The sequence below is a fragment of the Mirounga angustirostris genome, unplaced genomic scaffold (genome assembly GCF_029215605.1).
Source record: "Mirounga angustirostris isolate CCGP_5_RB_7025 unplaced genomic scaffold, mMirAng1.0.hap1 SCAF_13, whole genome shotgun sequence".
NCBI lineage: Eukaryota > Metazoa > Chordata > Mammalia > Carnivora > Phocidae > Mirounga > Mirounga angustirostris.
Window position 1 is genome coordinate 39,620,957 of NW_026991721.1, and position 14,390 is coordinate 39,635,346.

Consider the following 14,390-nt stretch of genomic DNA (forward strand, 5'->3'; position numbering starts at 1 on the left):
AGCAAGCAAATGAATTGATGATGTGAAAAAATGCCACATTCACTGTTAAAATATTTTTCAAACTATTTTATACCTTTGTCAGTAAATAAGAGGTAACATTAATTTGAAATATTCAGAATAAGTGTATTTGCTATTGAACAAACTGTATCTCAAACTCACTTAAAAAAATCCAGATTCCCTCTTTCAGAACGATGTCATATCATTACCAAATACGGTAGCCAGGAAAATGGTTAAATAAATTGGCAATATGCTTGTGGAAGATTAATTGCAGTTCAGTATTTTCTTCCCTTTGCAAAATTTGTTTTGTTCTAATCCATCTGATTTTGTGAAAACTAGACCATGTTGTGGTGTTCAATAATAGGCAGTTAAACTTAATTTCTCCCATCGTATATTCTGGTCATGTGCCATCTGAAATCTCTTCTTCAAAGTTGTGTGATAGTTCTTATTTCCTTCTTTAAAACACATGTTCATTAAATTAAGCTCCATATTAATTAAGCTGGGTGCTTTTAAATGTTGTAGGGAAGAAAGAAAGTAGGTCTCTGCACTTAAGCTTATTCGTCTGTTGGGTAGACATAGAGTCTGTGTTAAGAGGTTTCTGGTTATTATGGGAGAAAGTAATTTTAAACCAACTTAAGCAAAGAGAAGAATTTATTGGCTTACATAAATGAAAAGACTGGCCTTGGACATGGGTTGGATCCAGACACTTAATGTAATATCCAGAAATTATTTTAATTTATTTATCATAGCTCTGCTCTCTTCTGGCTTGAATCCGTTCTCAGGCAGCATCTTCTTCAGTGATTGGAGGCAAAGATGGCCACAGCAATGCCAGGCTTATATCCCAAAAGTTTAGCAGCTTCAGTGATAGGCTGCCTTTCCAAATAGTTTCAGAAGTCTTGGGATTAACTCTAATTGGCCAGACTTGGATCCTCTGGTGTGGTTGGGGGTAGGAGAGTGGGGAATAGGATGTTCCAGGCCTGTTTGAACTAGATGGAACAAAAGGGAAATGACGAGGTTCCAAAAAGGAAGTTACAGATTCTACTACCAGAAGAAACGATACTGATGAGGCAAAAACAGCATAAAATCAATGAAAATTAAGATAAAAGTTTTATTTGAGCTAAAAAGATAGTTTCTAATAGGAGCTGCTTAAGAAAAGCTTCAGACAGGTGGCTGTATTTGAATTGGGCCCTGAAGGACAATTACAATTTTTCCAAGGCAGAATGAGTAAAGAAAGGACTTTCTGGGTCACTCATTTGAGAAGTTTGGCAATGAAAGGAGAATATTAAAATGGAAGCTGCTGGAGTCTAAAGAGGAATGTTAAGATTTTTTTCCACCTCAGTATGTAGAAAATTTGAGCATTTTTATGGCAGTGGAGCAGAAGCAAGTAAGAGAAAATAATGCAGAGGAGGCAATCACTGATAAAGAAGTAGTCAGGGGGCGCCTGGGTGGCTCAGTCGTGAAGCGTCTGCCTTCGGCTCAGGTCGTGATTCCAGGGTCCTGGGATCGAGTCCCGCATTGGGCTCCCTGCTCCTTGGGAGCCTGCTTCTCCCTCTCCCACTCCCCCTGCTTGTGTTCCCCTCTCTCGCTGTGTCTTTCTCTGTCAAATAAATAAAATCTTAAAAAAAAAAAAAAAGTAGGATTAAGGATCATGTAGAAGGGGACAGATTTAGGAAGGAAAAGGGAACTGTTCATTCTCTGAGGACACTTGAAGGAAGGTGGTAGTGGTGGCTGTGGAAGTTAAAACAAATTTGCTGTTAAACTGGTAAGTGGCTTCAATTTTGCTTTCTAAAAATGAGAAGAAAAGGTTGACCAGTTATCTATTGCTATGTAACAAACCATTCCAAAATGATTTTGTGGGTTAGCAATTTGGCTTGAACTCAGGCTAGGTGGTTTCTTCTGCTGGTCTTGCCTTGGGTCACTAATGTGGATGTGGTCATTTAGACTGTGGATGAATGGTCTAAGGTGGTGGCTTCACTCATATTTGGTGGTTGGTGATGACTGTTGGCTGGACCTTTTTCTCCTAGTGCTCTCTCATCCTCTGTGAGCATTCACATGGCAGTGGCTGCTCTCAGGAAGAGCTGAAGCAGTCAGGCTCTCATGAACTTGGAACTCCCACAGTGTCACTTCTTTCATATTGTATTGGTCAAAGCAAGTCACAGAGCCAGCTCAGATCAAGTAGAGAAATAGACCCCACCCCTTTATGGGAGGAGAAGCAAAGTAACTTTATAAAGGGTAAGTGTGTACTGGAATGGGAGGACTTTGTACCTCTTCTTCCTCATCCAGCATTTTATGAAAATTTTCAGTCATGCAGCCAAGTTGAAAGGATTTCAAAGTGAATACCCATATGCCTACCAACGAGATTGTTCTTTTTTTTTTTTTTTTTAAAGATTTTATTTATTTATTCATGAGAGACAGAGAGAGAGACAGAGGCAGAGGGAGAAGCAGGCTCCCTGCGGAGCAGGGAGCCCGATGCAGGACTCAGTCCCAGGACCCTGGGATCATGACCTGAGCTGAAGGCAGACGCTTAACCGACTGAGCCACCCAGGCGTGCCCGCCAACGAGATTGTTCTATTAATATTTTCCTGTACTTGCTTTATCACGTTCATCCATCTATCCCTCTCACAGCTAATTAACTTATTTTTTTTTTAAGTTTTATTTATTTATTTGACAGAGAGAGACACAGCGAGAGAGGGAACACAAGCAAGGGGAGTGGGAGAGGGAGAAGCAGGCTTTCCACTGAGCAGGGAGCCCGATGTGGGGCCTGATCCCAGAGCCGAAGGCAGACGCTTAACGACTGAGCCACCTAGGCGCCCCAACTTATATTATTTTTAAATGAATTTCAGAGTAAATAGTAGATATCAGTACTTTCCTCTAAGTAGTTTGTGTATATTTAGTAAAAGCATCTGTTTACAGTTTTTCCTTGAGATGAAATATTTACATACAATGAAGTATACAAATTTTAAGTGTACGTTGTGCCTAGTTTTGCAGTCTACCACAGAAGGGAAAAATTTGGAAAAGCTTTTCAGTGAAATGCCTCAGAAGTTCAACTATAGTCGTATAAAAGAATTGCAAAGGCTGTCTTCCTTGAATATTTCTTCATGTCCTCATCACTAATAATTTTTCATTAGTATTACCTCAACACTTAGGATTTTCATTTGTGTTACATTAATTTGAATTCACTTTGAGTGTTTCCCTACCTCCTGTCATTAAACTTTTATTCCGTATATACTTTAGAGAAGCACTGTGCTAGAAAAAGGATGTAAGTAGGAGCTCCCTTGATTTCTAGGTGTTCAAACTAGGTGAATCTCAAATCAGTTAGATTAATAATGTGATTTATTTAATGCTTATGCTCAAAGCCAGTGATAAGCACTTTTTAGTTGCGTTGTTTCATTTAATCCTTATAATATTGGGGATAGATACTTTTTCATTTTATTTTTTTAAAGATATTATTTATTTATTTGACAGAGAGAGACCCACAGCGAGAGAGGGAACACAAGCAGGGGGAGTGGGAGAGGGAGAAGCAGGCTTCCCGCGGAGCAGAGAGCCTGATGTGGGGCTCGATCCCAGGCCCTGGGATCATGACCTGAGCCGAAGGCAGACGCTTAACGACTGAGCCACCCAGGCGCCCGATACTTTTTCATTTTAAAAGTTAGGAAACTAAGGCTTGTGGAAATGTTTTCACTTGCCCAAGCTCTTACAGCCTCCTAAATCAAGCTGATGTGACTCCAGAACCCAAAATTAACCCCTGAATCATATTGATTAGAAGCAAGAAATGTGCCTTGTTACACAGTAGCTAACCCTTTAATTGGTTATCTTGATTCAAAGGGTAATTTTGATCTAAAATGTGTTTATCTTAAATAGAAGACTACAAATTTTTATGAACTGATAGATGAGAAAGTTTAATGAACTATTCTGGTTTATGAATAAATATTTTAGCAATTTAAAAAGGAGAAATTTTAGTATTATAACTATTTTCTTAAACTCTGTGCCCAACGTGGGGCTCGAATTCATAACCCTGAGATCAAGAGCTACATGCTCCACCAACTGAGCCAGCCAGGTACCCCAGTAGTGTAATGATTTAACTACATATAATCCAATAGAAGTGTGGTCAAAACTGACAAATTCAGCCATAATTTAACCTTTGAGTGGAGTATTGCAGCTTCTTGTAGCTTTAACACTCTTATTTTTCTAATTTATGTTACATTATACATTAATAGTTGTAGAATATTATAAACCCTTAATCAGTTTTTCATATGATGTTTTGACAATAGTTCCTTGATTTCGTTGACTAGATATTGAGTACTTTTATTGCTAATTGGCCTATGAGTTATTTAACAAATAGCAAAAGATTGAAACCATTATTTATTTATTTATTTATTTGAGACAGAGAGAATGAGAGAGAGAGAGCACATGAGAGGGGGGAGGGTCAGAGGCAGAAGCAGGCTCCCTGCCGAGCAGGGAGCCCGATGCGGGACTCGATCCCGGGACTCCAGGATCATGACCTGAGCCGAAGGCAGTCGCTTAACCAACTGAGCCACCCAGGCGCCCAAGATTGAAACCATTTTAACTTGCTGTTTGCATAACAGTAAACCCTGTTCAGACTCTTGAAAATATGTGACTAGCACTTAGCCATTTTGTGCCAAGAGTCCTGCCAAAAGTGCTGTTGGTTAACAGCAGCCATTGTCACACCTGAAATGGGAGGTTCTTTAAATATTTTTATTTATTTATTTGACAGGGAGAGGGAACACAAGCAGGGGGAGTGGGAGGAGAAGCAGGCTCCCCGCTGAGCAGGGAGCTGGATGCGGGGCTTGATCCCAGGACCCTGGGATCATGACGTGAGCTGAAGGCAGAGGCTTAACTACTGAGCCACCCAGGTGCCCTGAAAGGTTCTTGAGTTCATTTACAGTGCTAGCTTTCCTGTTAGGTCAGGGAATGAGGTAAAGTCATGTATGTCTAAACATATCCCTTAACCCAGCAGTGTTTAAGATATTTTAAAAATGTTTCTTCACCCAGATTTCCCACAACTGTTCATTTTATCTTGATTTGGTTGTTTATTTGTAAGTGGCTTTAAATCCTAAATCATAGGAGGTAAGTTACAAACAAAATAAATTTATTTGTGTTTAAAAAAATCTAATTGAGTGTTATGTTTATTTTTATGTATAGGTCTTGCTATTTTGGAAGCTTCAAGAAAAAATAGATTAGGGAAGGTTTGGTCTTTTAAATGGACATGGCTCAGATATCCAACAATAATGGATTTAAGCAATGTTCATCACATCTGGAACCAACAAGAACAAAAGAAGTGGACAAAGAAGAAGCATTACAGATGGAAGCAGAGGCTTTAGCAAAACTGCAAAAGGATAGACGAGTGACTGATAATCAGAGAGGCTTTGAGTTGTCAAGCAACACCAGACAGAAAGCACAAGTTTATAACAAACAGGATTATGATCTCATGGTGTTTCCTGAATCTGATACCCAAAAAAGAGCAGTAGATATTGATGTAGAAAAGCTCACCCAAGCTGAACTTGAGAAACTACTGCTGGATGACAGTTTCGAGACCAGGAAAACACCTGTCTTGCCAGTTACTCCTGTTCTGAGCCCTTCATTTTCAACACAGGTCTATCTTAGACCTACTCTTCAGAGAGGACAGTGGCCACCTGGATTATCTGGGCCTTCCACTTATACTTTACCTTCTATTTATCAGTCAACTTATAGCAGTAAACAGACTGCATTCCAAAATGGCTTCAATCCAAGAATGCCTACCTTTCCGTCCACAGAACCTATATATTTAACTTTTCCGGGACAGTCTCCATATTTTTCATACCCTTTGACACCTGCCACGCCCTTTCATCCACAAGGAAGCTTACCTTTCTATCATCCAGTAGTCAGTCCTGACATGGCAAAGCTGTTTGACAAAATAGCTAGTACATCAGAATTTTTAAAAAATGGAAAAGCGAGGACTGATTTGGAGATAACAAATTCAAAAGCAACAGTCAGCAATCTACAGATATCTCCAAAGTCTGAAGATATAAGTAAATTCGACTGGTTAGACTTGGATCCCCTAAGTAAACCTAAGGTGGACAATGTGGAGGTATTAGACCATGAAGAAGAGAAAAATTTTCCAGGTTTACTAGCAGAGGATCCTTGGGATGCTGTTCTTCTTGAAGAGCGGTCACCAGCAAGTTGTCACCTTGAAAGAAAGGTGAATGGAAAATCTTCTGGGGCAACAGTAACAAGAAGCCAGTCTTTAAATATTCGAACAACTCAGTTTACAAAAGTCCAGGGCCAGATATCTCAGGTATAGTCTTTTCTTACTAACTTCTCAAACTTAGTAGTATAACACAGAATTCATGTTTAAGTATGTAATTTATTAGGTAAAAGAACTATTTTTCATTTTGAATCTTGTTTTCTTTATTCTTAAATGTGTTGTGAATCTTAGATTGTGTGGGAAAGGATTAAATGTGTTTAGGTCAATTGAACAATTAGTTGCTATTAATTTTTTTTTTTTTTTTTTTTTTAATTCATGAGAGACAGAGCGAGAGAGAAAGGCAGAGGGAGAAGCAGGCTCCCAAGGAGCAGGAAGCCTGATGCGGGACTCGATCCCAGGACCCTGAGATCAAGACCTGAGCCGAAGGCAGATGCTTAACCATCTGAGCCACCCAGGCGCCCGCTATTAATATTTTTAATAGGATTATAAATTTTTAAAAAACCTAATCAAGGATCTGGCTGTCACTGATAGGCATTTAAGATAATTTTTATGTCTCTCCATGTCCTCTCATTATATATGGTCCTACTTTCTCTTCATTATCTCTTTAATTTTTCAGGGTAAACAAGGAATTTTGGGTTTTAACCCAATTATGGGAATTTTCCCATATAATGTTTTGTTGATTTTAACCATGAATGAATGAACGAATGGAATAAAGGGAGGGAGGGAAAAAAAAGCCTTCCCTCAGAAGAAAGGCAGCAGGGTTTAGACTTTTACTTTGCAAATGCAGTATATCATTGCAGATTTCTATTTTGCTCTTATAATATCTGTGGATCTTGGGAATGTTTAAGCCTCATTCTCCCCTTAATGTGAATTACAGCATTCAGCTAATTAGATCAGCACTTAACTACTCTCTAGGCACTAGGAATCAACTAGCCTTTAGGGAAGGAGAAGCGAATTTTTTTTTTTTTTAATTTAAATTCAATTAGCCAACACATAGTACACCATTAGTTTCAGATGTAGTGTTCAACAATTCATCAGTTGCATATAACACCCAGTGCTCATCACATCACATGCCTTCCTTAATGCCCATTACCCAGTTATCCTATCCCCCCACCCACAAATAATCGAATTTTGCATGATTTTTGATGGGTATATTTGAATTGTGACTTTGAAAAGCCATTTTGGAGAAAGAAGCAGGTAGTAAGGAGACTTAGAAAAAGAGATGAGGATATTTTTGGATGATGTTATCAGAAAAGAGGAAAATCTTAACTAATACAATGTTTTATAAGTGTATTTTGACTACAGCTCACACTAAGAATATGTTCTTTTAAGCTTTTCAGTATTTACAAATTTAGTCACATAATCTCTTAATACTTTCAGAAATCACAAGTTAATTATACATTTTAAATTGGAATCCTAAATATAATGTCAAATTATTTTCTCTTAATATCTCTGTCATCTTGTGGTTTTTGTTTTTACAAAATAACAGTCATTTTCTAAAGTATTTAAAAGGAGAAGGGGAAACTTTAAGCCATGAATCATCCAAAAAAAAAAGGGAGGGGGGCAGGAGCGGAGGGGGAGTATACCTAGAAGAGGAATTGCTGGTAATTCTATGTTTAGCGTTTTGAGGCATTACCAAACTGCTTCCCATAGTGGTTGCATCATTTTACATCCCACCAGCAATGTATGAGAGTTGCAGTTTCTCCACATCCTTGCCAGCACTTGTTATTTTCCATTTTTTTGGATTATAGCCATCCTGATGGATATGAAACGGTATCATTGTGGTTTTGATTTACATTTCTTGATGATTAATGATGTTGAGTATCTTTTCATGTGCTTAATTGGCCATTTGTATATTTTTTTGGAGAAATCTCTACTTAAGTCATTTTGCTCATTCTAAAAATTGGATTGTTCATAGCAACTTTATTCATAATAGCCCCAAAGTGGAAACAACCCAAGTTCCCATCAACTGATGAATGGAATGAGTGGAATATTACCTACAAAAAAAGAGTGAAGTCCTGGTTTATAACATGGATGAACCTTAAAAACATTATAAATGAAAGAAGCCACATACAAAAGACCATGTATTGTATGATTCATTTTATATCATATGTCCAGAAAAGGCAAATCCATAGAGAAAGAAAGCAGATCAGTATTTTCTAGGAGTGGGGAAGGCGGGAATGAGGATGATTGCTTTTGGGGGGGTGATGAAAATATTCTAGAATTAGACCGTTTCAGTGTTCTTACCATAGTGGTGATGACCACACAACATTGTGAATGTACTGAAAGCCAGTGAATTGTACATTTTTAAATAGTTAAAACAACTAATTTTATGTTCTGTGAATTTTACTTCAATTAAAAAAAAAAAAAGGCACTAGTCACCTGATCCTCCGATCTTGCTCAGGTCAGGTCACTGCTTCATTCACATTTGGGTCAGTGTTCCAGTGGAGAGATCCCTCCCTAAGTATGGGTCTCCTTTTCACCGGTGAAGCATCACAGCATGAGGGCATGGTGCCTGACACTTGTAGTCTGAATTAGGGATTTCAGCTGTTTTCAGGAGTTGTTTGGGAAGGGCAACTGCCTAGAACTTGAAGATCTATGGAGATCTTGGAGCTATGGAAAGTTGCAGTCTCTGCTATCAGAGAAAAGGAAGCTCGTAGTCCTGTAGGGAGCTAAGTGTAGGCTCAGTCCTCCCAGTGGTAGAAGACAGAGAGCCCCTGATTGTCCATTCAGTTCAGAATGAGCATCCAGGTCACTTTCAAATAATCCTCCTTGCATCACACCTTTGTATGTATGTATTCACATCTCTACAATATATGCATTGTGACCACAATACATAGATTACCTTGAATTTAATAAAATATTTATAAATGACTGGTTTATTTTATTATCTGTCTCAAATTCTAACTTTCTCAGGATTGGAAAGTCATTTATCCACTAAGGGAAACATTATTCCAGGTGAGCTGAGATTACCATTCTAGATGAATTGTGGTTATCATCTTAAATTAAGGTTTCTGGACCACTGGAATTATTTACTGTCTAGTGATCCAAGATCAGAACTCAGAACCTAAGAGCTACATTCTTTTTATCTGTGTGTAGATGTTCAAACTACACTTTTTTTTTTTTTTTAATAATCACAGAGACAGTAGAGAGTTCCTAAGAATCCTATGAGGACAGAAAAACCCATACCTATTTTACAATTGAGGAAATGTAAAGAAGTTAAGGAATTGGGGCGCCTGGGTGGCTCAGTCATTAAGCGTCTGCTTTTGGCTCAGGTCATGATCCCAGGATCCTGGGATCAAGCCCTGCATCGGGTTCCCTGCTCAGCCAGGAGCCTGCTTCTCCTCCCACTCCCCCTTGCTTGTGTTGCCTCTCTAGCTATCTCTCTTTCTGTGTCAAATAAATAAATAAAATCTTTCAAAAAAAAAAAAAGTTAAGGAATTACTAATTTTTTCATGTAATAATGGTATTGCAGTTAAATGAGCTCTTATGTTTTAGAGATGTATACTGAAGAATTTGCAAGTGAAATGTAATAAGTTATAGTTTTAATAGAATGAGGATCTGGGAATAGGGTGCTTATAGATGCAACAAGATTGGCTATATGTTGATAATTGAAGCTGATGATGGATACATGGTTGTTTATTATATTCCTCTACTTTTGTATGTCTGAAAATTTCCGTAATAATACATTAGAAGTTAAGAAGAAGGCCATAGAACTATTCGTAAGAAGAAAAGCTGGCTGGCATTCAGACCCGTATGACTCTAAAATCTAAAATCGTTCTTACCCCCCCCCCCCTTAATGAATAGAACATGCTATTTTGGAGGTAATAAGTTTCCTGTTACAGGAGATAGTCAGACATGGGTGAAATAATCAGCTTCCCGAACTTGTATGTCACAGTGCCCTGCAGAGGAGTTTGGGCTTATTCAATCCTGATTTTGTATGTTTGGGGGTGGGAAGAGGAGGTGAGATTTTGGAATTTGAGGGGAAAGATAACTTTTTTCAAAAATTTCCTTCCCTAAGTGATTCTGATACAGCTAACCTGTTCTCTTGGACTGGCATTTGGAACCTCTTGATTAGGTAACTTTAAATTTAGTTTCTTCATACCTCAGGAGCCTGTGAAATTGGGAAGATGACAAGACAAATAGCAAAACATAAAAATAAAGTACCCTGGAAATAGTTTCTTTGCAACTTAGGTTGTTAATACTTTTGCTACAAAAACCCTGCTTCCTTTCCCTTTTCCCTTCTTTAGTTTAGACTGGTCTCTTATAGTTCAACTACTGTTTTCTCCACCCTTTCTTTTGGTGGGGTCAGGACTGTGATACCCATGTACCTTTCATTGTCTCTGTGCATACATCTTCTCCTTATTTTTAATACTTGTCATATTACCATCTTGATATTTTCCATATTTGCAGTGTTTTCAGAGAATATCTTGCAGGACTAATGAGGATAGGTAGTTTCCTAAAGATAGAAGTTTCCCTAGCAAGCTGGGAAATCAGATCACATGCAAGTTGCAGAGAACTGCTAGTTGCTCAGACTCTAAGAATTAACTAGGCTTCGAAGCATCAGTTTTAACAGAAACCTGTTAGATTTTGCTTTAAGTATGGGGCGGGGCACCTGGGTGGCTCAGCCAGTTGAGTGTCTTACCCTTGATCTCAGCTCAGGTCTTGATCTCAGAGTCATGAGTTTGAGCCCCACATTGGGCTCCATGCTGGGTGTGGAGCCTACTTAAAAAAAAAAAAAAAAGTTTAAGTATTGGGGGGGTAAGGATAAAGGAGTAAGCAAACTGTTTTTGAGAAACATGAGTATGCAAAACCAGGTAGGCAAAAATAACATGACTTGATCAGCTGAGTAGTCAGATTGGAGCTTGATTACTAGAATGTATATGTCAACAGCTTTGCTAAATGGCACAATTTCTGAACTGAGGTGGCTTAGGCTACCTGCCCAGGCTTAAAGGTGTCTAACTGCAGCCTGGCTGAGGAATGCAGTTGTTAATCATTCCGTTATACTCTGCTCTATTAAAATCCCATCTAATAATTTTGTGTGAGCACCACATTCTAAGAGGGGCCACTGGCAAACTAGAGTGTGTCTTGAAAAGAGACAACTACAGTTTTCAGGATCTAGAAGCTATGTCCTTTAAGGAACTGTTGAAAAGATTGGAAATGTTTTGCCTGAGAAGAGAATTTTTTTTTTTTTGAAGAGAATTTTAATTGGAGATTAGTCACTCCCTGGATCTGAGTTTCATCATCTATGAAATAAAGATGGTTATGTTGTGGGATCGTTGAGAGTGACAATCAAGAAAGAATTCTTAAGATGTTTCACAGTGTAACTTAGTTTATTTAATTAGAAAGGGGACAGGACCCATGGGCAAAAAGAGCTTGTATGAAGCTGGTGGTTATATGCTTAGTGCTCAAGGGGGAGGGGATATGCAGGGAGTATTAAATCATAGATGTCTTTGAATTTCTACTTGTAAAAATAATATTTCTCTGGTGCTTATCATTCAGTTTGATATTAATTATCGGTGAGATTTACAGGCAGTCATGAGACCCTTTAAGAATGTAGCAACCTTATCAAAACTATGCAGGTATCGGTCAGCCTTCTGGGCTGAAGGTGAACATTTTTCTGCTTCTGTCCCTCATCAATTAGACTGGAGGAGTTCTGGGATTCCTTTCAGGAATAATATTTAAAGTTTGGGAAGTTCCCATGTAAGAGGAAGTGGTCTTTTTTCTTTTAAAGTTTTGCATTTTGGGGGTGCCTGGAGGCTCAGTCGGTTAAGCATCTGCCTTCATCTCAGGTCATGATCCCAGGGTCCTGGGATTGAGTCCTGCATCGGGCTCCCTGCTCAGCGGGGAGTCTGCTTTTCCCTCTACCCTTCCCCCCTGCTCATGATCTCTCTCTCTCTCTCTCTCTCACTCACTCACTCACTCACTCTCACTCTCTCACACTCTCTCTCTCTCTCTCAAATAAATCTTAAAAAAAAATAAAGTTTTGTATTTTGGACATAGTTTCTCAAACCAATTCAGGAAGTAGAATAACTGAAAACGATAGTATTCTTGTAAAAAAGATGAAATAGTGATGTACTAAATTTCACAATATATTAAATATGTTACCCTTGTGCTACAGTAAGTAGCATTTTGTGCTAATTAGAACAGACAAGTGGTAGCAGGTGCTGAAAGATTTATAGAAAGGTTAAAATTAATCAAATCCTGTTTATATTTTTTGATGTGAATTGAGAAGTTCAAGTTAGTAACTTAATTTTAAAGTCCATTGTTCCAGGGCACCTGGGTGGCTCAGTCGTTAAGCATCTGCTTTTGGCTCAGGTCATGATCCCAGGGTCCTGGGATCGAGCCCCGCATCAGGCTCCCTGCTCCGCGGGAGGCCTGCTTCTCCCTCTTCTACTCCCCCTGCTTGTGTTCCCTCTCTCGCTGTGTCTCTGTCAAATAAATAAATAAAATCTTTAAAAAAAATAATAAAGTCCATTGTTCCAGAAAATAGAACAAGGACCGATGAGGAAGAAAATTCAAGGAGGCAGGTATTACAGTTAAATATTGACAGTGGAACTTAACAAATAGCCATTTAATAATGATGGTTCCTGTCAAGTTATTTAAAAACTTTTCCCTGAGATTCATAGTTTTTTTTGGAAAATAAGATTGCAGTGCCTATTCTTTATAATTACTTTACATGCTTAAGTATTCATTTCCTATAAGAATTTTATGCTTTGTGTTAAAAGAGTGTTTTTCTTCTCATTCAGCAAGCTTACTTCCTGTTTCCTTCTAGTGTCTTTTGTTAATAATAATCTAAATGCTTTGGTTCAAATTTTTGTGACCAGTACCAGGAAAAGGCAGCATAGAATTTAAAACTCTCTTACGGCAACTTAAGTTTAAATCAGACTTTTAGTTAATAGCTATAAATTGAATTACTTTGAGCAGATTGCAAAGATTTTAGTAATAAATTATTTCATAGAACTGGCTTTGCAAAGTTCTGTGGGTATTGGTTCTTTCTAAAAGTCAACCGTATTAACATTATAAACATTTATATCCCCCATTGGCAGAAGGTCTGTCATTAATTTTAAACAAGAGGTAATCTTTTTTTTTTCTTTCAAGATTTTATTTATTTCGTTGGGGTGGGGCAGAGGGAGAGGAAAACCCCAAGCACACTCCACGCTGGGTTTGGAGCACATCTTGGAGCTCGATCCATGACCCTGAGATCATCACCTGAGCGGAAATCAAGAGTCAGATGCTCAACTAAACCACCTAGGTGCCCCTAAACAAGAGGCAATACGGAACAAAATAATTTCCATTGTCTAGCTGAACGTAGTAAACTATTTGAATAGCTTAGTGAAGTCTCTTTGTAAAACTGTTTAAAAATTCAAATAAGTAATTAACTTTGTTCCAAATAGTAACCGATATATACATACAACATATACATATAACGCTTAAAGTACATTTATTGAAAATTTGGTATTGTGTTCAGTCTAATTTCTGGGAAAGTATGGCATGAACCTTGCATCTATAGATGTAAAGCTTTCCCATATTCTTAAAACTGCTTGGGGTACCTGGGTGGCTCAGTCGTTAAGCATCTGCCTTCGGCTCAGGTCATGATCTCAGGGTCCTGGGATCGAGCCCCGCATCACGTTCCCTGCTCAGCAGGGGGCCTGTTTCTCCCTCTCCCTCTGCTGCTCCCACTGCTTGTGCTCTCCTGCTCTCTCTCTGCCAAATAAATAAAATAAATAAAATCTTTAAAAAAAAATGCTTTACAAAGTATATACTGGTAGAGTTTTGTGAATTATTTCAAACCTTCATCACTATCCTTAATCCACCCTTTCCACCACCTCTGGTGGATGACCTTACTACTCTTGTTTAACTACTGAGGTTAAGGCCGTTTTTTGTATGCACTTTCCCACCTCAGATTTCCCACCTTCTTTCTGGTTTGGATGGAAGGGCTGTTCCTTCACTTTTTGAAACTTAACTCTTTCACCTCTTTTCTTTATTTTTATTTATTTATTTATTTTTATTTATTTTTTTAAAGATTTTACTTGTTTTTTAGAGAGCGAGCGAGAGAGAAACAGCATGAGAGGGGAGAGGGTCAGAGGGAGAAGCAGGCTCCCCACTGAGGTGGGAGCCCGATGTGGGACTCGATCCCAGGACCCTGGGATCATGACCTGAGCCAAAGGCAGACGCTTAACCATCT

The 14,390-nt window shown here is 38.5% G+C and overlaps 1 protein-coding gene across 2 annotated transcripts in view; it reads left to right on the forward strand.

Moving 5' to 3' along the window:
* PIK3C2A (phosphatidylinositol-4-phosphate 3-kinase catalytic subunit type 2 alpha) overlaps positions 1-14,390 on the forward strand; it is a 98,471-nt gene that overhangs the window by 20,939 nt on the left and 63,142 nt on the right. For both annotated transcript variants that reach the window (XM_045894067.3, XM_064576792.1), the window contains one exon: positions 5,161-6,292. In XM_045894067.3, coding sequence (XP_045750023.1) covers positions 5,219-6,292 — 1,074 coding nt within the window. In that variant the 5' untranslated portion in view covers positions 5,161-5,218. The remainder of the gene's footprint in view (positions 1-5,160; positions 6,293-14,390) is intronic.